This window comes from Callorhinus ursinus, unplaced genomic scaffold (assembly GCF_003265705.2).
Source record: "Callorhinus ursinus isolate GAN/ISIS: 27379988/994484 unplaced genomic scaffold, GSC_fseal_2.0 scaffold72, whole genome shotgun sequence".
Classification (NCBI taxonomy): domain Eukaryota; kingdom Metazoa; phylum Chordata; class Mammalia; order Carnivora; family Otariidae; genus Callorhinus; species Callorhinus ursinus.
This window is the reverse complement of record NW_027397134.1, coordinates 5,805,625-5,826,381: the sequence shown is the minus strand read 5'-3', so window position 1 is coordinate 5,826,381 and position 20,757 is coordinate 5,805,625. Positions and strand designations below refer to the sequence as shown.

At 42.4% G+C, this 20,757-nt stretch overlaps 1 protein-coding gene across 10 annotated transcripts in view; it reads right to left on the bottom strand.

The window, feature by feature from the left end:
* The window catches only part of DEPDC5 (DEP domain containing 5, GATOR1 subcomplex subunit), a 122,003-nt gene that overhangs the window by 64,037 nt on the left and 37,209 nt on the right, over window positions 1-20,757 (bottom strand). For all 10 annotated transcript variants that reach the window (XR_012376442.1, XM_073886868.1, XM_025858126.2 and 7 more), the window contains exons 13-22: window positions 19,380-19,483; window positions 19,026-19,100; window positions 17,527-17,661; window positions 16,644-16,705; window positions 16,445-16,518; window positions 11,974-12,043; window positions 9,823-9,859; window positions 9,020-9,140; window positions 6,517-6,737; window positions 1,490-1,693 (exon numbers count right to left, since the gene is read on the bottom strand). Coding sequence is in view for 9 of the 10 variants with exons in the window: in XM_073886868.1 (XP_073742969.1) it covers window positions 1,490-1,693; window positions 6,517-6,737; window positions 9,020-9,140; window positions 9,823-9,859; window positions 11,974-12,043; window positions 16,445-16,518; window positions 16,644-16,705; window positions 17,527-17,661; window positions 19,026-19,100; window positions 19,380-19,483 (1,103 nt within the window). In the remaining variant the exon portion in view is untranslated. The remainder of the gene's footprint in view (window positions 1-1,489; window positions 1,694-6,516; window positions 6,738-9,019; window positions 9,141-9,822; window positions 9,860-11,973; window positions 12,044-16,444; window positions 16,519-16,643; window positions 16,706-17,526; window positions 17,662-19,025; window positions 19,101-19,379; window positions 19,484-20,757) is intronic.

The window sequence follows — 20,757 nt, the reverse complement described above, 5'->3', positions numbered from 1 at the left end:
CAGAAAAGACATCGGGTGGGTGGGGGAGAAATCACCATTAGTGAAATCTACCAAAAAAAAAAATGCTTCCTGGGGAAGGAGAAGCTTCCGAGGTGAGTGTTCAGCAAGGTTAGCAAGAACTGAAGGAGAGGGTACCTGGGCAGAAAAAACAATGTGTGCGAAATCCCAAATGTGGAGGAGGCAAAAGACAAGCAGGAGACCACCAGATGAGCTCGGGGAAGAACATCTGAGGATAGGAGCGAGGAGATGCCAAGTTGAGGAACTGGGCAAAGGATGGCCTCAGCTATGAGCAGGCAAGGTGGGCAGGAGGAGGAAACAGAGGAAGTGGGGCCAGACAGTCGTGTTTTAGTAAAGTGTGCCTGACGATTGGGAGCAAGAGCTGGAGGTCACACAAGAAACATCAACAGTTCTCGTTAGAGAATTCAAAGGGAGCCTGTGGGGATAACAACATAGGGAAAGAGACATTGGAAAGAAACAAATCATGTGACTGATTATGGCAGGGAGAAGGGGGGCAAAGAGGAGTTTAGGAGTGACCCCCCCCATTACAGCCCAAACAACCAGATTCATTTGTCACTTATTTAACTTTTAACCCTAAAGGCAAGTGGGAAAGGAAGTAACTAGACATGCACAGGCATTCAGCAGGATCGCTTCCATGAAAAAACCCTGGAGTTTAATGCATCTGTTCCTTCCCAGCCCAGTCAGAGCCCATTAAGCTGAAGTTTAATTTTAGCCACAGCTTTATAAAACCCTACTGTCATCATCTGTAGGAGAGAACACAGATCAAAAAGGATGGGCTAGGAAAAACAGTGAATTTGAAGAAAAAAAAATTTTTTTAAGTTTTGATTGCTTTTGAACTTTATTTAAATGGAATCATACAGAATGTACTTTTTTTTATGTCGGGCTTCTTTCATTATGTTTGTAAATTTAAACATAGGTTTGGATGTGGTTGTAGTTCATTTTTATTTCTGTATAGCATCTCATTATAAAAAATAGAACCCACTTATTTTATCCTGTTTTTTTTAATTTATTTGAACTAAAAAAAAATGGTTTACCCATTTCTCAAAAACTGCTTTTTTTTTTCAGTTGTCAGAGAACCCTGAGAGAACACAGAGTAACATAACTTCTGTGTAACCAAGACAATAGTATCACTACCAGAGAGAGCTAGGAGAGGAAGGAATGAACAAGAATGAAGGGCATTAGTCTTAAGAAAGAAAGCAGGTGACAAAGTACAGTCCTTTCCAAACAAAAATGAGAAGCCCTTAGGTTTACACAGCTTGGTAGTTACAAAGCCCTTTCCAAGTGTGTCCTCAAGAATCCTCACAAGAACCCCTGGGGTGGGCAGAATGGCCATGCTTATCCCCATCTCATGAGTAGGGCACTGGAGGTGTAGAGAAGTTGAGATACTTGACCAAGGCCACATGGTTGGTTAGTGACAAGGACCAGGACTAGCGACTCCCAGCCCCGGCTCTTTCCTGAGCAACCAACTTACCCACAGGAAAAGTGTGCATCCAGCGCCTTCTGTTGGATGTGAGCTTCATGGGCATTCGTGAGGGGGCAAAAGGGTTAATCAGTGCCCGCTGGGGTGTGTATCCCCCAGGTCGAACATGCAGCATGGACTCCGCACTGCCTACATGGAACCTCCCCGGAGCGCTGGAGTCTCGCTGTGGTGGCTCCATCATGTTCTCCAGGACATCTGTCAGTTATTGTGGAGGCACAAAGAGAAAGCACAGAGCCACGTTGAAACCAGGAATGGGCAGGCAATCAGCCAAGCTGACCAGAATCTTGGACATCACACATGTTAGGGAGTGAGAGAAATGAGTAAAATCATTTACCAAACTATAATGAATTGCAACATTTGATTTACTTTTTAAATACCTGAGAGAGGGGCACCTGGGTGGCTCAGTCAGTTAAGAATCTGACTCTTGATTTCAGCTCAGGTCATGACCTCAGGGTCCTGAGATCAAACCCTGTGTGGGGCTCAGTGCCGGGGGTGGAGCCTGCTTGGGATTCTCTCTCCCTCTCCCCTTCCCATTCCCCCATTTTTTCTAAATAAATAAATAAATACTTGGGAGAGGGGGGTTCCTAAATTACTGGTTCCTAAATTACTGGCCCAATGAAGCCACCCCAAAACTGGATAGGGAGGACCACACATCGCCTGGAGACCTTACACTTGGAGCTCAATGCAATGACTTGAGTTGTTTCCCTGGGAGATAGGGTGAGTATATTCTATATGTGGAAGGAACAGTAAAAATAGATATTTGGTGCCTAGAAGGGCAGACCCTGGCAGAGATAGCCAATGTGTAGGCACACGAGACTACAGCCCCTTTGTGCTGGGGCTAAATAACTTCATTCCACCTCTTGCTCTGTTGGTGGGAAAGCAAACTGGTGCAGCCACTGTGGAGAAGAGTACGGAGGTTCCTCAAAAAATTAAAAATAGAATTACCCTATGATGTAGTAATCACACTACCAGGTATTTACCCAAAGAATACAAAAACACTAAATCAAAGGGATACATGCACCCCTATGTTTATAGGAGGATTACTTACAATAGCCAAATTATGGAAGCAGCCCAAGCATCCAGCAATAGATGAATGGAAAAAGATGTGGTATATACATACAATGGCATATTATTCAGCCATGAAAACGAATGAATCTTGCCATATGCAACAACATGGATGGAGCTAGAGAATATTACACTCAGCAAAATAAGTCAGTCAGAGAAACACAAATACCATATGATTTCACTCATATGTGGAATTAAAGAAACAAAACAAATGAGCAAAGGAGAAAGAGAAAGAGAGACAAACCAAGAAACAGACTCTTAACTATAGAGAATAAATTGATAGTTACCAGAGGGGAGGTGGGGGGGTGGGGAATGGGGATTAAGGAGTGCACTTGTGATGAGCAATGGGTGATGTATGAAATTATTGAATCACTATATTGTATACCTGAAACTAATATAACACTGTATGTTAACTACACTGGAAATAATAAAATGAAATAAAATAAAATAAAATAAAATAAAATAAAATAAAATAAAATAAAATAAAATAAAATAAATTCGTTCCAGCCAACAGAACACAGAAGTGCCATGCTCCAGTTGAAGGCCTGGACCACAAATATCTCCACTCATGATATCCATTCTCTTTTCCCCTACTGTGCCAACTTTGAAGACCAGTGCTAATGATCATGGCACCCCAGGATAGAAGGAGCCTGGGGCCCTAATGATTGGGTGGATCAGAACCCCCTCCCACTGACTCAGTGACCTGGAAATAAGTAAGCAATCAAATGCCACTGTGTTAAAAAAAAAAAAAAAAAAAAAACTCTTGGGAGAAAAGATTGAAGAAATGGATGCATCCAGTGTTGACTAGGCAAGGAGGTGACATGATATTTGGACTCAATCTGTCCCCCATCCAATGGCAGACAGGTCCCTATTAAAGAGATGGAGGCCACAGGCTACATAACCTAAGTGGATCAGAGAGCTAAAACCCACAACCAACTCCCCTGGTGTGCATCCCATGTTCACTAAGCAATCACCCATGTTAAAACGTGGGCCCAACAGATGCAAATTCCGTGGCATCAAGGAATCTGTCTTGTCCACCAATATTTAGCCAATGTTTACCAAAGAACGTGGTATATAGCAATAGTTAATTCCTCAAAGCTGATCTGCATGCAAGAGAACATTCAGATCTCCATGAAAGCTATATTTTTCACTGTTAATGAATTGATGTTCCGGTTTACCAAATAAAAAAGAATATGGTCTAGTTATTATTAAAATAAAAGGAGAAAACCCAATTAAAAGAAAAGTTCATGCTTTGAAAAGGATGAGAAATAGGACTAAGGAATAAAGTGGGTCAAAAATACGTGTAGAGGAAAGGGGAAATGTTTTCTATGTTACATTGGGTAGGTAAATAGATAAGACCCCCTAAACATAGCAGAGAAACAGTAAACTAAGGGCCTATAGATTATACTGCCTTACAATATCCCAGTGAATCACTTTTTAGCTTTTTCAATAAACTCCCAAATATCACTAAAGGACATTGAAATCAATTCTACCATTCAGATAATTTTTAAGAAAACTATTTTCCAAAGCTACAATGTTATTTCCTCAGAGATCTGGTTTTTAGAGTAACAGGGGTTTTGAAAGAATTAACGTTTAGTTTAATTTAGCTTTTGTTACAGACCCTACTAAGAATCTTTTCAGCAGTAACAATGAATCATGGAACACTACATCAAGAACTAATGATGTAATGTATGGTGATTAACATAACAATAAAAATTTTTAAAAAAAGAATCTTTTCAGCAAAATGGGAGTAACTGTCAAGCAAACTTAGAAATTTCCAGAAAGTGGGAAAAAGCTAACCTAGAAAATTTCAAATGTATTAAAATTCCTTTGAATGCTAAAACTAATTAATGTAGGTGACACAGGTTATATACTATAGTCATGTAATTAAATATCTGCTCCTTTCACTTTCAGCATTTCCTTTTTATTCTTTGAGTCAGTTAAAAAACAAATGAACTTTATTCTGTGGTCAAAAATTTGCCTAGGCCTTGGGCACAGTGTATATGGTGCTGGAGCTGATGCCTTCCTCTTCAATGTCCTGGGGCATAGAAAACACTCCTCACCCTTCAGCAATCCTTCCAGGAGGGCAAAAGGGGGCAGCCATGTGTACATAACATTCCTAAGTCAGTGATCAAAAGTCAGAAGGGCTATGCTTCCATTTATAGAACATCCTTGAAATTAAAATTATAGACAAAGAGAATGATTACTGAGAACATATGGCTATAAAGGGGTAGCACAGAGCCTTGCAGTGATGGAATAGTTTGGTATCTTAATTATGATGATAATCATAAATAAATAAAGCTACACATGTAGTAAAACTGCACAGGGGGCACCTAGCTGGCTTAGTTGGTAGAGCATATGACTCTTGATCTCAGAGTCATGAGTTCAAGACCCATGTTGGGCATGGTGCTTACTTAGAAAAACAAAAACAAAAAACAAAAACAAATGGCATAGAAACACACATGCACAAATGAGCACATGTTAAGCTGGTGAAATCTGAATAAGCTCTGTGGCTTGTACCAATGTCAGTTTCCTGGGTTTGATGTTGTCTATAGTTACACAACATGTTGCCATGGGGGAAAATGAACGAAAGGTACATAGGACCTCCCTGTGTGGGGGGGTAGGGGGTGTGTGTAATTTGCAATTTTCCATGAATCCATAATTATTTCAAAATAAAAAGTTTTTTTTTCAATTTTATTTATTTATTCATAAGAGACAGAGGCAGAGGGAGAAGCAGGCTCCCCGCTGAGCAGGGAGCCCAATGCGGGACTCGATCCCAGGACTCTGGGATCATGACCTGAGTGGAAGGCAGATGCTTAACCATCTGAGCCACCCAGGCACCCTCAAAATAAAAAGTTTTGTAAGAAGTCAGGAGGGGCCTGTAGACTCCAGCTGCAGGTGCTGTTGGATGGCAGGAGAAGATACAGAGAAACAGCACCTGTGCTCCTTAGTGCAAGCTAGGTTAGCAGGTAACTGCGAGGAGAAATCCTTTTTTTTTTTTTAAGTTTTTATTTATTTATTTGAGAGAGAGTGAGAGAGCCCAAGAGAGGATAGGGTCAGAGGGAGAAGCAGACCCCCCACTGAGCGGGGAGCCTGATGCGGGACTCGATCCTGGGACTCCAGGATCATGACCTGAGCCGAAGGCAGTTGCTTAACCAACTGAGCCACCCAGGTGCCCCTGCGAGGAGAAATCTTAAAGCAGACTATGGGGCCAAGGCTATTTTAAGGATGGCACAAATGGCAATGATAAGTAAACAGGGGCACCTGGGTGGCTTAGTCAGTTAGGCATCTGCCTTCAGCTCAGGCCATGATCTCAGGGTCCTGGGATTGAGCTCCATGTTGGCCGCCCTGCTCAGCAGTGAGTCTGCTTCGCCCTCTGCCTCTGTGCGCTCTCTCTTTCTCTCTCTCTCTCTCGTTCTCTCTCAAGTAAATAAAATCTTTAAAAAAATATTTTTTTTTACATTTTTATTTTTTATTTATTTATTTTTTATTTGACACAGAGAGACACAGCGAGAGCAGGAACACAAGCAGGGGGAGTAGGAGAGGGAGAAGCAGGTTTCCTGCTGAGCGGGGAGCCCGATGTGGGACTCGATCCCAGGACCCTGGGATCATGACCTGAGCCGAAGGCAGACGCTTAACGACTGAGCCACCTAGGCGCCCAATGTTTTTACATTTTTAAAAAAGGAAATAAGCAAACACCTTTGACTTGAGGCCTAAGAAAAGCTCTACATGAACATAAAGAACGGTATACAGTTACAGTGAAGGGGGAAAAGGTGTTAGAGGCACATACATACAGCTCAGGTGACTTAAACTCATCACACTGGCATGGAAATAATTAAGATGTGGGAGTTACACCCCACACCTGGTCACATCCCATCCCCCCCGATCCCCTGCTACAGGAAGGGAGCTGTCCCCATCTGTCCCCAGCTGTGCCCGTGCTTCAGCTCTCTGACCTCGAGTGCTGGTGTAGCCCAAGGAGCTGCTGACTTCATACTGGTGCAGGTGGGGGTGTGGGATCATCAGGATGTTGGCACTCCTGCCCAGGGAGCTGTCATCAGAAGCCTGGCTCCTCACTTCCTCAGTGGGCAATGCGCGGCTGGGCAGGGAAGGGCTGGATGAGACGTCACAGGAACTGGCGCTCTTTCGATTGTGACTCTCCCGCTCTCGCACAGACCTGACAAGTGAGAGACCATGAGTTACCAGCAAGCAAGTGATGCTGCCCCACCTAGAACTAAAGCACCCAAACCTGTCGCCGGCCCAAGCCACTTGGGAAACCAATAGCAAAAATCCCCAATGTGATCTATGAGTGGGAAATAATGTAGGAGGTATTCTGCCTTGACCAGCTTGAGATGTTGTGTAAGAACTGACCGTTTTCAAATGGCCCAAGTCCTGGGGTCATAGCTGTAAAGCCGTGACTGCTCCAGTCTGGCCCTACTTGATCCCCACCGATCCATCTCGTATCACTGAAAACGGGGCAACTAAGCAGGATATGATATGATGCAAGAGAAAGCACACAGTGCCACCTCAAGAGTCTTCCTGCACAAAAAAAATTGAGCCTAAATCTAATCAAGCCTCTGGAGGTAATTGCTAGTTTATAGGAAATCCAGAGAAGAGAGGACAAGTTAAACATTATAACACAACAATCAGCCAAATGAAGAAAGCAACACAACAGTTACAGAAAAAAGACAATCCAAACAAATGCAATGTCTGCATCTTCTTTAGATCCCAATTCAAACCAACCAACTGTAAAAACACATTTTTGAAACAGTTGGGAAATCTGCATATAGACTGGCTATTAGAAGATATTAAAGAATTAGTGTTAATTTTGGTACTTGTGATTATTTATTCTTATCTGTTAGACATACACTATGGTATTTACAGGTTTAAAAAAAGGTTTTGTTTTAGAATACTCAAGCAAAAAGTAAAATGTGGGGAAAGTAATGAAATGAGTCTGACAAGACACTGATCACTCTTCACTATACTACTCTATTTGAGCATGTTCAAACATTTCCCTAATAAAGCTTTAAAAAACAGTATACCTGTATTAAAACATAAAACTCCCTAAGGGGGAAAACTCTGGAAGCAGTAGGAAGAAGGATCAAAAGGGGAGAAGCCCAATGGGGAGACAAAAATTCAGAATGGAAAAGTTAGCACCTATAGATAGGGCTTTCCTTCTGGCATCAGAGCTGTTCTCTTTCTGCCTGGAAAGATTTTGTCTTAAGTCAGAGCTTAAGCAACCTGAAAACGGATCCCCTGGGCTGACCATATGTACACTATTGCAACAGTAAATATTTGGACCCAGTGTATGCGCAGTCCTGTGCAGGCGACAGAGCACCAATTAAAACATGGTCTGCTCCCTCAGGGAGCACATAACCCAAGTCTCTGAAATACCAGGTCTTGCCACCTTTGATTAGAAAAAAGAAAACCAAGGATCTTGGACCATGAAAGCATTCTTAAATACTCCAAAGGAGGGGCGCCTGGGTGGCTCAGTCGTTAGGCGTCTGCCTTCGGCTCAGGTCATGATCCCAGGGTCCTGGGATCGGGCCCCGCATCGGGCTCCCTGTTCCGCGGGAGGCCTGCTTCTCCCTCTCCCGCTCCCCCTGCTTGTGTTCCCTCTCTCGCTGTGTCTCTCTCTGTCAACTAAATAAAAATCTCAAAAAAAAGAAAAAAATACTGCACAGGAAAGCACTACCGAGCCCCTAGGCAGCATCTATGTGTGGGACAGCCGTAGTTAACGGCACTAAATGTTCTCAACATTCAGGAAATGTTTTGTCTGAGCTCTAAGTGTTTTCATCTTAGGATGGGATGAGGAAAAAGGACAGGAGACAATCATGTAGCCACTATAAACTCATTGATCAGTGTGAAGGGATGCATATTCTTCCAGTCATTGTGTTTAAATAAACTTGCATGTTTAAGAGATCTGGAAAAGGGACTCATGGTATTTCGTCCACTGGTGGGGGAGGGAAGCCCTGGGGTAGGGATGGGTTTTTTACATAATAGTCAGAAATGAATATATCAGTAAATCTAACTACATCACAGTTAAAGACTATCATATGACCAAATACCATGGAGCAAATTTAAAAAGCAATTAAAGAAAGGTCTCTTGCCTTCTGGGAATAAAAAACCCAAAAGAAACTGTGGACCATAGGATCTATACATATTACGGGCAGCCCAGTGAGAAGAAGATTCTAGAACCTGTGAATTATTTCTCTTGGTTAAAAAAAGCAGAAGAACACTCTCTTTATCTGGGGAAGATACTTCCTAGAAATACAGCTAACAAAATGGGTGGGCCAGAGAACCTGGAAACAGAATCCCCAATGATCTACATGGGATAGCTTCCACTGGCTAATTTTAATTTTAAACATTTTCAGGGTTGCTCTCATGAAGGTCCCTACAGGCCCTCAGGTTTTCCCAAGCAATTTTTATATACACCCCAAAGTGAATCTGGCAAAAAACCTGCAGGTGGCGAGGCGCTGAGCCCGGGATGGGCCTGGCAGCCTGAACACTTGGGCGTCGTAGGCATCATAATCTACTTGGATGGGAAGGGCATTCTCAGATTCTTTTGGAGTCCCAAGAGCTGAAATGCATAAATCACATGAATTTTCATTAAAACACATTTCAATCAGATGTCTTCAGAAGGCCTTCATCAAAATCTGCAAGGCACAGATGATCACCATCATGTCCCCCTGAGAAAAGTGGGGGTTGTTGAAATTAAATGACTTACATGTCAAAGTGACAGAGAAAATAACATTAGCACTACAGCACCTGGGTGGCTCAGTCAGTTAAGCATCCGACTCTCGATTTTGGCTCAGGTCATGATCTCACAGTTGTGAGATCGAGCTCCACATCAGGCTTCGCACTCAGACTCTACTTTAGAGTCTCTCTCTCTCTCTCTCAAAATAAATAAATAAAACATCTTTAAAAAATAGTATAGCACTAAATAAAGGAAGATTTTGGTGGTATTTCATTCTTCTGTGATCCCACTTAAAAAAGATCATCTTAATATGCAGTGCGGTTAGTACTTTAAAATTTTTTACCTAATCCCTACAACTGACCTATGGAAAAGAAAAACAACATTTGTCACCATTCATTTTGCAGTTGACGGGACAAAATATACAAAGTGGTTAAGGGACCTTCCAAAGGGAACTCAAGTCTCCCAACTTGGCTATGAACTGTTTATGTGACCTCACATAATCTTGTTGCCATGGCTTAGCTGACTCTTTCTAAAAGGGATGAAAGGAGGTCTCAAAAATACTCACATGTATCACGGCCATTTTTTGCTTTCTCAGAGGCAGGCTGTAAAATTAAATAGATAATCAATCACTCCCTCCTCTGCCAGAATAGAACTTCTCACAAGGCACAATATGTAGGTGGCTGCTCTCCAGGGAAGGGACCATGCCTTACCCCTCACTGTAACTGATGGAAAGGCAGGAGGGAACACTTGAGGCCCACCCACCTCAATGTCAGGCCCTATTAGGCCCACCTCACACCTTGGTCACCCTCAAAACTCTATCCAATGGGGACATACACCCCACCTTACAGGCAAGGATATTCAATTCTAGAGAGAAAAGGGGACTTGCTCAGAGTCACACTGTTGGAGGGTGGCAGAGCCAAAATCCAAGCCCAGCCCTTCATGCTCTTGGTCAGTCCACTGGCGTGTATGTCCTACCATGGCTAGCTTCTACCTGACCCCAAGCCCTGCATGCACACTTCCCCCTTCACCACGGTACTCTCACAGGTCTGCCTACACCTACAAGAGCTCAGCACTCAGTGGATCACCCAATTTGCTGAAATGGCATACAAAGGCAGAGAGAAAATGGAACGAGGTGCTTTTTTTTTTCCCAAATAAATCTTTTTCAGGACCCTTTAAACTTTCATAACAATACTCATTCTTTCTTCTTTAAAATGATCATGTTGCAGGGGCGCCTGGGTGGCTCAGTCGGTTAGGCATCCACCTCTTGATTTCAGCTCAGGTCATGATCTCAGGGTCGTAAGATCAAGCTCCACATCAGGCTCTGCGCTTGGCAGGGAGTCTGCTGGAGATTCTCTCTGCCTCTGCCCCTCCTCCCTCTCTCACACACATGTGTGTGCACTCTCATTCTCTCTCAAATAAATACATAAATCTTAAAAAAAAAAAAAAAAAGACAAAATGATCATGTTGCAGAGAAGTTCCCTCTGTGTCCCACTTTGCCCAGAAGGGTTGTGATAAAGGCATAAAAGGTTGTGATGAGAGGGGCAGGAGGTGCCCTTTCTGGGCAGAGTCCCTTCTCCGAGCACTTCACTACTTGACATAGTCTATTTCAGGAGGAGTCCTCACAGTGCTCAAAATTAACATTTTCCTTATTAGACAAGTAACATTAACTCCCTATCACCCCCAAAAAGGAAGAAATGGCCCTGATACTACTAACCCAGCCACAATGGGACAGCTTTCAGAGTTCAGCTCTGCTAGAAACAGGCAGATGGGTGAGAGCACCCTCATATGCCACCTATATACCTAACAGTCTGCTTTTCTCTTCATCTTACATCAAACACACCCTTGAAGGTTCTTAAAACTGGCATTTTTATTGGCTGTGAATATATTCCATCAAGTGGGTATCTCATGGTTTATTTAGTCATTTCCCTATTATTTTTAACTTCTCACTATTATAAATAATACAGGACCAAGACCTTATTCGCATTCACTATCTTCAGTTATTTCCTTAGACCACATGGCCAAAAATGGAATTATCTGATCAAGTGGCATGAACATTTGCACTGCTCTTGATACACATGGTTGAACTGCCTTTCATAAGTATGTGGTACACCAACCAGGTACTCGAGCACCAATTTCACCACTTTTTCCAGGACTTGGTATAATTATTTTGTTTTAAGCCTATTTGGTAAGCAGAGGCACATGGCTGGCTCAGTCCGTACAGCATGCAACTCTTGGATCTCAGGGTTGTAAGTTCAAGCCCCACGTTGGGTGTAGCAATTACTTAAAAATAAAATCTTTAAAAGATAAAGTAAAATAAACCCATTTGGTGAGATAATCCAATTCTTGTTTGAATTTGCATCTCTTTACTGCTAAGATTTGATCTTTTCATATTTCCCCTTTGCTGCACTGCATGCCCACGTCTTTGTCCCCAAAGGTACCTGAGAGGTCCCAGTGTCTGAATAAACCAGTGACATCATAACAAGAATAATTCTTTCATTATTAAGGAACTACAAATAATTGTCATACTTTTCCCAAAGATATTTGTTACAGTCTGAGGGTCTGCCTTGTTACTGATGTATTTAATGTGGAAAATCATAAAGTTCTAAGACAAATATCTTAAACTTATTAATGACCATGGGGGGAGAAGGGCTTATCTTGGGACCAAAATAACCATGAATGACAGTCCCTGAAGGTTCTGTGAGTTGGTGACACCTACCTTCTTTCCTGCCAGTTTTATTCGCGGGGTGAAACTGTTACAAAAGAGCTGGCTTTTGGACGTATAGAAACTGTGAAAGAAAAAAGGTCGTTAATCTAAGCCCCTTTCATTTTAGACTTGAAGACACAGTTAAAACCCCAGCCGTGGATTAGCTCTCTCATGACTGCCTATGTCTCAGGCTTCACTGATTCCCCCAATTCTAACTTGTTCTGTAGTTACTATAAACATTAAATATGGTTTTAATTACTGTTCTTTACTCTCCATAAACTACTTCACGCTAGGCCTGATTCCTAACTGGACAAGAATCTCCTCCTTGTGACAGGGATTAAATCTATTTATACCATGATACTTTTGCATCTTGATACTCAGCATGATGCTGGGCCCAAGGGTGGTCCTTAGCACTCATGGGTTGAATAGCATTTGGTAAGCAAGAATAACTGAGGTAAGGAAAGAAAAAAGTGGTCTCAAGAAAATCTGCCACAGGGGTGGCTCAGTCCATTGAGCATCTGACTCTTGATCTTAGCTCAGGTCTCGATCTCAGGGTTGTGAGTTCAAGCCCTGCACTGGGTTCCACACTGGCTATGGAGCCTACCTGAAGAGAAGAGAAGAGGAGAAGAAGAGAAGGGAAGGCACAAACCATCAAATTCCTACTCCTCTGAAAATCATACCTTAATGCAGTCATGTCAGGCACAAAGGAAAACTGGGAGACCCAAGCTGGCCCTGGGTATACTGAATGAATGAGTAAATAGAGGCTGTACAGCCTTTTCCATTTCTCAGACATGTCTCTCTGTTCTCTTTTATCTATAATTAACTTATGGGAAAGATGTTTTGAATACTAACCAATCCCCACCTTCCATCATAACTCTGATCACAGACAAAAAAAAAAAAAAAAAAAAAAGGCAGTATCAATAGATAACCAGTGGACTGCAGGGCAATCCCAGTAACTAACTTTATGTGCACAAGAACATAAGAATACTAACTGCAGTCAGACCCGGAATCTAACCAGCCCCTGGCACTTGCCCCCCCGCCAAGTAGTACCAAGGCAAGTACTGGGTAGAGGATGCTGCTCTCTTTCCAGATATTAATGACAAAAGATCTGAGTGGAAGTGATGAATCACTAAATTCTATTCCTGAAACCAATATTACACTATATGTTAACTAGAATTTAAATAAAAATTTGAAAAAAATATAAATAAATAAAAAGATTTGTGTGGAAAAGTGGTATGAGCCAGAAGAATGGCCTTCTGTTAGATTTATCCACACGAAGTTGCTGTATTTGAAGGTCAAAACCAGTTTACTATCACAATTTCAAATGGTTAAACCAATAGCTTCAGCCTTGCCATGAACTTGCTGTTCAACCCTTGCAAGCCACTTTACCTCTCTGGAACTCGGGTTCCTCACCTATACAGTGTGATTGGAGGGTCTCTATGATCTCTAAAACAAACTCCAGGGATAGTCTGTGATATCCCAGTTTTATAACTCATATATCTGCCATTAATTTACTTTTTGGATCAATTTTCATTACTAACCAAAAGTACTTTGAGAGTGGTAATTTTTCACTGAAGACAATTTGATTATGCTTCAGGTAAGCTCCCTGGCCTTGTGGGACACTTCTGAAGAGGCTCGTGGACAGGATGAGAACAATGGCCTCTATGAGCAGCCGTGCTTCTCAGGCTATGAGCCCCCTTTGCTCCTGTCCCTGCCTGGCTCAAGCAAACAAGGCTCACAGTGAGAAGTGAAAAGCAGGCCTCGGGCCATCCCAGCTCTCAGATTCTGAAGCCCCACCTGTGTGAATCTATTGTCCATCTTAAATGGCATCAGAGAGCCAATTTGGCATGAAAAATAAAGTGATGAATCAGGAAACCTTCAAGCTATCATTAATTAAAATTTGGGGAAATTACAGTGTTTAAATTTATATATTTTTGGGTGCAATGGCTACTCTGTCCTGTTAAAACTAAACAAAAAACCATGAAATATGGTGTATAATTAAACAGTAGCTGTTTTCTAATGGGCAAAAGAATCCGAATGTCTATTCAAAGATTACAAAGCCAAACCTAATTACAGGGCTGACAAAAAAGAAGATACATTGCTCTCTGGAATAAGTGAAAAAACAAAAAAGTTCAAAATACTATTTACTTGAACCAAGTTTTTAGAATGGCAGTAACATAAACACAAGACGAGGAAGATTCTGAAGGCATCTTCTTGGGAAGCAGGCACTTTTTATTAAAGTGACCTCATCAAGCAATGCAATGACAACATACAAAACTGAGCATCACTGAACAGTTACACATACATGTACGTAACAGAATCACATGGATGAACAGCCAGAGAGTCTCTCACTGGGCTGAGAAAGAAGAGGCATACTCAGAACAGGATAATTACTGGGTGACCAGACCATCCTTACACAGCTGGCCAAACCACTATTCCTTCTTGATTCTTCGCCTATGAATGATTATAGCTGACTGGGTGCAACTACCATAACAAGGGCAACAAGGCCCATAACAAAGGTAAAGGAAAAACTACAAGGCCGGAATCAGCATTTGTGATGAATTTTCAGGCTGGTCTCCAGCAAAGATTTGCAAATAAACAGAAGACAGAATTAAAGGTTCTGTTTAGCTTGGGGCACAGCCAAGCAGTCTTCTGCCCCTCGTGGAGTGCCAGCTTAAAACAGACAATCCAGAGAAGGGCAGAATGCTCTAGAAGCACTAAAGAGGAAGTGGCTATTGGCTCTCTAGGACAGCACAGGAAGAACTCACAGAAGAGAGATGTTGGGGCCAGGTTTTAGAGGATAAATAGGCATTTGCGAGGAAGAGGGCAGGTGGAGAGGCCCTCGAGGTGGAAAGGCCCAGAAGTAGGAGAAGTGTGCATCTGCTATGCAGGATAAAAGAGGGCAAGAGTGGGGGAGAAGGCCTCGAATGTCAAACACTTTAGTCTTCATCAAGCTGGTGTGAGGAATTAGAGAAAAAGAGCAACAGGACTTAGTTTTCATGAAATGACTTTGGCAACCAGGTAGAGCAGCGATTGACAGATGCTGGTCCCCATACCCCTGGGGTTCCCTGGTGCAACATCCAGGCCTACTACATTAGGACACAGAGTACTTTTTCACTATTTTATATTTGGTTGCAAATAAGACTTTTACTTAAAAAAAAAAAAAAAAAGGAGGAAAGGGTGCTTAAGAAAAAAAATTAGAAAGGAAGGAAAGAAGAAAACCACTGGTCCGAAGAACTGATCCTCAATACGAGGGCGGGGGGGGGGGGGGGAGTGGGGAACAAGGGGGCATTCTGCCACCCAGGAGGCATGTGGCAACGCAACAGACATTTGATTTTTTTTTATTTTGTTGTTTTTTAGTCTAAATGATTTCCCTCCCCAGTTTCCAATGGTTTCAACTGCATTTTCCATAAGCCTACAGGCATTTTTAAAAATCATAAAACATTAAAAAGAAGTAATAGCCCAAGGCTTTTCACTTTTGGCAGGTCTGAGGTTATCTAGTTCTCATAGAGAGTTTCCAGGAGGTTATGAGTTCTACCAGAAAATTTCAAAGAAACAGTTTAACTCTCTCCAGGTTTTTTGATAGGAAAATTCACTTAGCCACGGTTCTTGCAGACATTTTGTTTGGTCGTCACCCTGGGGCTGGGTGCTGTTGGCATCTGGTGGGTGGAGGTCGGGAATGCTGCTCAACATCCTACAATGCACAGGGCAGCCCCCCAACAACAAAGATGATCTGGCCCAAAATGTCAGTAGTGTCGAGGTTGAGAAACCCTGTTCTAAAGGATGGACTGAAGGAGAGAGATCAGAAATAGACACACTATTAAGATTATTGCACTTATTCAGGGCACCTGGGTGGCTCAGTCTGTTGAGTGCCTGCCTTTCGCTCAGGTCATGATCCCAGGGTCCTGGGATCGAGCCCCGCATCGGGCACCCTGCTCAGTGGGGAGCCTGCTTCTCCCTCTCCTACTCCCCCTGCTGTGCTCTCTCTCTCTCTGTCAAATAAATAAATAAAATCTTAAAAAAAAAATAAAAAGATGATTGCAGTTATTCAAAAAGATGAGGATGGGACAAGGCAGTGGCAATGACAGAGGCATAAGACACACCACACAGAGGCATGAGCCTCAATCAGCAGAAACACTGAGGCCTTGTCCCATGTGAAGAGGCATGGGGATTTTTCTACAAACAGAATGCCGGGCACAATGTTCGTCTGCTATGATCTGTGGGAGCTGGGAGTCATAGGAGCTGGGGCTAATAATAGAAATAAGTCCTTCAAATTTGCCTCTATTTTTTTCACTCTAGACTGTTCTTACGTTACTGCCACTGCTTTGCACGTACAGAAGCTCTAAGCAAATGTTGGAACTTTGGTTTCCGCATTTTCTTAACAAAAAGGTTTTATTGTAAGAACTTAACAGATGGGAAGAGAAAATGGCAAGGAAGTTATTTAAAACCCGTATCATCTACCACGAATCAAGGTCACACCCACCTGTGGTTTATCCAGTGAGGAATATTATAGTCATCACCCAGACGAGAATCACGAGGTGCACTTCGATTATGCAGCTAGAAGGGAAAAAGCCAGTGCACAGATCAGCTAGAAAACAAGGAACTTTCCTGTTCTGAAGTATTCTCAAGATCATCCTAGTACTAGGAACTGGCCTTTAGGAAGCAATCCAAAATCGAATCACCTTGAACAACGGGACAGCATGTAATGGTTGCTCCCCCATGCACACCAAGTCCACACCAATTCCTAAAAGAGAGAAGACAAAAAGAGTTTGGGGTGGGGGTGGAAAGAAGTAGAGATAAGTGTCCCAGTCTATTAACAGTACTATTGAACTGGGTCAGGGTATGAGGCAAAGCTGACTTCCCATCCTATGATTTATAACCTCATTTGCCTACATAGCAAAGAATAAGCATTTTGTCTCTTTCCACTTTACCAGGTCCCATCACAGCCTGCAATTATTGAATGCTTGACAATTAGCCTTTGACTGCTTTGTAGATCATGATTTGTCAAAAAGACAACCCAAGCCTCCATGACTAAAGTTTCGAGGCCAGAAAGGAAAAGCAACCTTGTTATTTCAGGGAAAAAGCAAAACAATCCATATCATTTAATGGAGCTTCTTTATGGGCAATCAGGATTTACAGTCCACCTCCATCTTGTTGTTGAAGCACAAATTTAATGAGGCCAGGGATACAAGGTGGGGAAGCATGGTACATCATGGAGGGAGGACCAAATCCGAAGAGCTGATAGTCCTCCCCAAGGCAGACTGATGGCACACTGGTTACTTGAAACAATCCCCCCAAAAAGAGTTCTCCAGTGTCATATATGTTCGTGAAATTCTGAGTACCATTAGCGATAGACATGATACACTAACATATTAAAACCTGCAATGAGAGAATCTGCCTAAACTGTGTATGACCCAGCATTTCCCAGACCAATTTGACCACGGAACTTTTTTTGTCCCCTAACATTATTCACATCTCCAGGACCTCTAGCCAGGGAGAGCTCAGAGTTCTAAGGGTAAGTCGGGCTATAAACACTCGGAGACAGCATAAACCAGGGAGGATTACCGTTATCTATCATCCGCTGCTTGGTCAAGATCATGAGTAGACGGTCCACTTCAAACACACCTACCCCAGGCGTGATCACCACAGACATCTGCCCAGTCCTGTCAAAGTTGCGGTTGATGTAGTGCTTGTCAAACACTTGAAAGAAAGCAAAAGTTCTCAAATGAAGAGGTTACAGCTTTTCAAAAACCAGCCACTGGCGAGCCTCTCTGTGCCCTCAGAGTATTTTGTCCATGTTTCTGTTGCAGCAACAGACACGTTCTGACCTGAATTCTAGTTAGTTGTGTGCACATCTGCCTCTCCGTCTACATTAAGAACTGCTTGAACACAAGACTATGTCACTGTTGCCTTTACTAACACCCCCTCATTGATGCCTAATACTTGCCTTGTGCAGCATTAAATGCTCAAGTTTCATGTCATTTAAATTTAAACAATCCATAAATGAGTCTGTATTGAAATTTACCAAAATCAAATATTAATTGAAGACAATATTTAAAAGAGTGGACTTTGTAAATCTGGCAAGTTAATTTTTATTTCTGTCCTATACAATCCTGATTTTAGAAAACCAAAGATATTCCAATATGACAAAAAGATTCACTAATTCAACACCCTGTGCTTCAGAATCCCCGGCACCTGGGTGTAGACACATGGGCAGGTTATATGCACAGTGAAGTGACCACACATCATCACTTCCACCGCTGGCCAGTGCCAATGGATGCCTAACCGAAGCTGGGCCGATCAGACCCTGCTGGGAACATGGAATTCTGAACAGAGAGGAGAGAGCTGACAGAGCTGGGAGCTGAACACTGTTCTAGGAATACCTGCTTTTGCAGTTCCTGGAGCCACCTTGGTCCCCACCTTCTTCTGCATGATGTTCAAACCTTTCCTGGTAGCCCCACCAGGTCCCTATATCCTGAGAGTAAATTTCCCTTTTTGTGTAAACCAATTCAGTACGTTTCTGTTATTTGCAAACAAAGCGTTATCACCTAACATATAAATGCAGGGACAAACCTTCGGAAGAAATCACACCACACTGTTAACAAGGTTCCCTCTCGGAAGGGAACTGACAGTAAAGGAAGGGGGGAGATCTTCATTTTTACTTGATATACCCTGATTATTAGAATTCTAGGAACAATGAGTTCTTTTTGTAATTAAAAAAAATTTTTTTTTAATTACCTAGAAGCAATTGAGGGATGGAGTAAAAAAATAGCAAGAACACAGTTTTAGTAAAACAGCCCAAGGAAGATTCTTTCTAGCTCTTTATTCTCAGGTTACCATGAGAAGCAGATGAGAACAGCAAGTTAATTCCCAAAAGTAGACCCAAAAGCTAAACGCTGGCCATTAAAACCATCCAATCAGAAGTTACTGCTTTCAATTAATCTTTGGGGTAGGTGGGTGGAGAGATTATCAACTGGTCTGGGTCTTTGGACATTAGTAAAGAGAAGTTCATAGCCATGTGCTAAACAAGATGCCAGCTCACCATGGCTAGTGTCCTTACTCACCATTGAATGACAGATTGATGGCCTCTAAGTAGTTTCCTTGTGCTGAGGTAGAATTGTCTCCTTGAGGAAAACCCTCTGAAGCAAAAGACATAAGAGAGGAAAAGTATCCCATGTAAGATGAACTCTAAAAGAACAAGTGGAAAGTGGCTCCACAGGCTCCACCCTGTAGTAGGGACATTATTGAATTCACTGCATACCTAATGAACAGCTGGACCCAACTGGAAATAGGAACCTGACCAGAAGCAGAAACTAGGCCCAGCACTGGGAGGGAAGCAAGCATGAACCTCTTCATCTCCTAGCTCCCATCCTACATCTCCTTTCCCTGCTGCACCTCCTACCATATGAATGCAGTACCTGCCTGTTCCAGTCGCACCAACACTGGATACTGGATGAAGAGTTTTTTAATGGTCACAAGGAGTGACGTCCACTCTTCTCTCCTCTCATTCTGCACCACCACTCTGAAAGGAATATTGTCATAAAATACTGAACAGCTATTACATACATCAGGTCCCTCACACGGTTTCGGAGGAAAGGAGAAGATGGGATTCCCGAGGTTAGGGTAACTTACCATGTAATAATAAGTATTAAAGTCAAATGCACGTAATAAACATTAACAAAGAAAACTAATCACATCAATAGTCACAAAGATTGAAAACAAAAATAAAATATTTAAAAATTGCCTTGAGATTATATTAATGCCTAGCATTGAGTAGGAATATGAAATTTTCACACATTGAATTACAATTAGGTGGTATATAAAAAGCCTAAAAAAAAACATGTATGTTTTACATACATATTTAATAAACACGTCTAGGTCAGGGAACTAGATTAGTAGATAGGGATAGGTTGGCAGGGAGCCTTGCTGGCTTGCTCGGTGGAACATGAGACTCTTGATCTAGAGTTGTGAGTTTGAGCCTCATGCTGGGTGTAGAGATTACTTAAAAATAAATCTTTAAAAACAAAAATAAAAATGGGGCACCTGGCTGGCTCAGGGTTGTAAATTGGAGCCCCACTTTGGGTGTGGAGATTACTTAAAAATAAAAAAAAATTTTTTAAGATTTTATTTATTGGAGTGCCTAGGTGGCTCGCTCAGTCATTAAGCGTCTGCCTTCGGCTCAGGTCATGATCCCAGGCTTCTGTGATCGAGCCCTGCATCCCGCATCCTGCTCAGCAGGAAGCCTGCTTCTCCCTCTCCCACTCCCCCTGCTTGTGTTCCCTCTCTCGCTGTGTCTCTGTCAAATAAATAAATAAAATCTTATTTATTTATTTGACAGAGACAGGGAGCTTGAGCAGGGGCAGGGGAGAGGAATAAGCAGGCCCCCTGCTCAGCAGGGAGCTTGATGAAGGGCTCAATCCCAGGACCCTGAGATCATGACCTGAGCTGAAGGCAGAGGCTTAACGGACTGAGCCACCCAGGTGCCCCTTAAAAATAAAATCTTAAAAAAAAAAAGAAGGGATGGGTGGGAATCTGTTTACTGTAGACCTTCTGAACCTTACAGTTTTTGAACCATGTGAATGTATTACAAAAAATATTTGCACTAATCTAGTAATGTTAATGCTAGGAACATATCCTAAAGAAATACACAGTGGGGGGCGCTGCTTCTCCCTCTCCCCGCCCCTGCACATGTTCTTTTGATATCTCTCTCTCTCTCAAATAAATAAATAAAATCTTTTTAAGAAAGAAAGAAACACACACACACACAGGGGGCGCCTGGGTGGCAGAGTCAGTTAA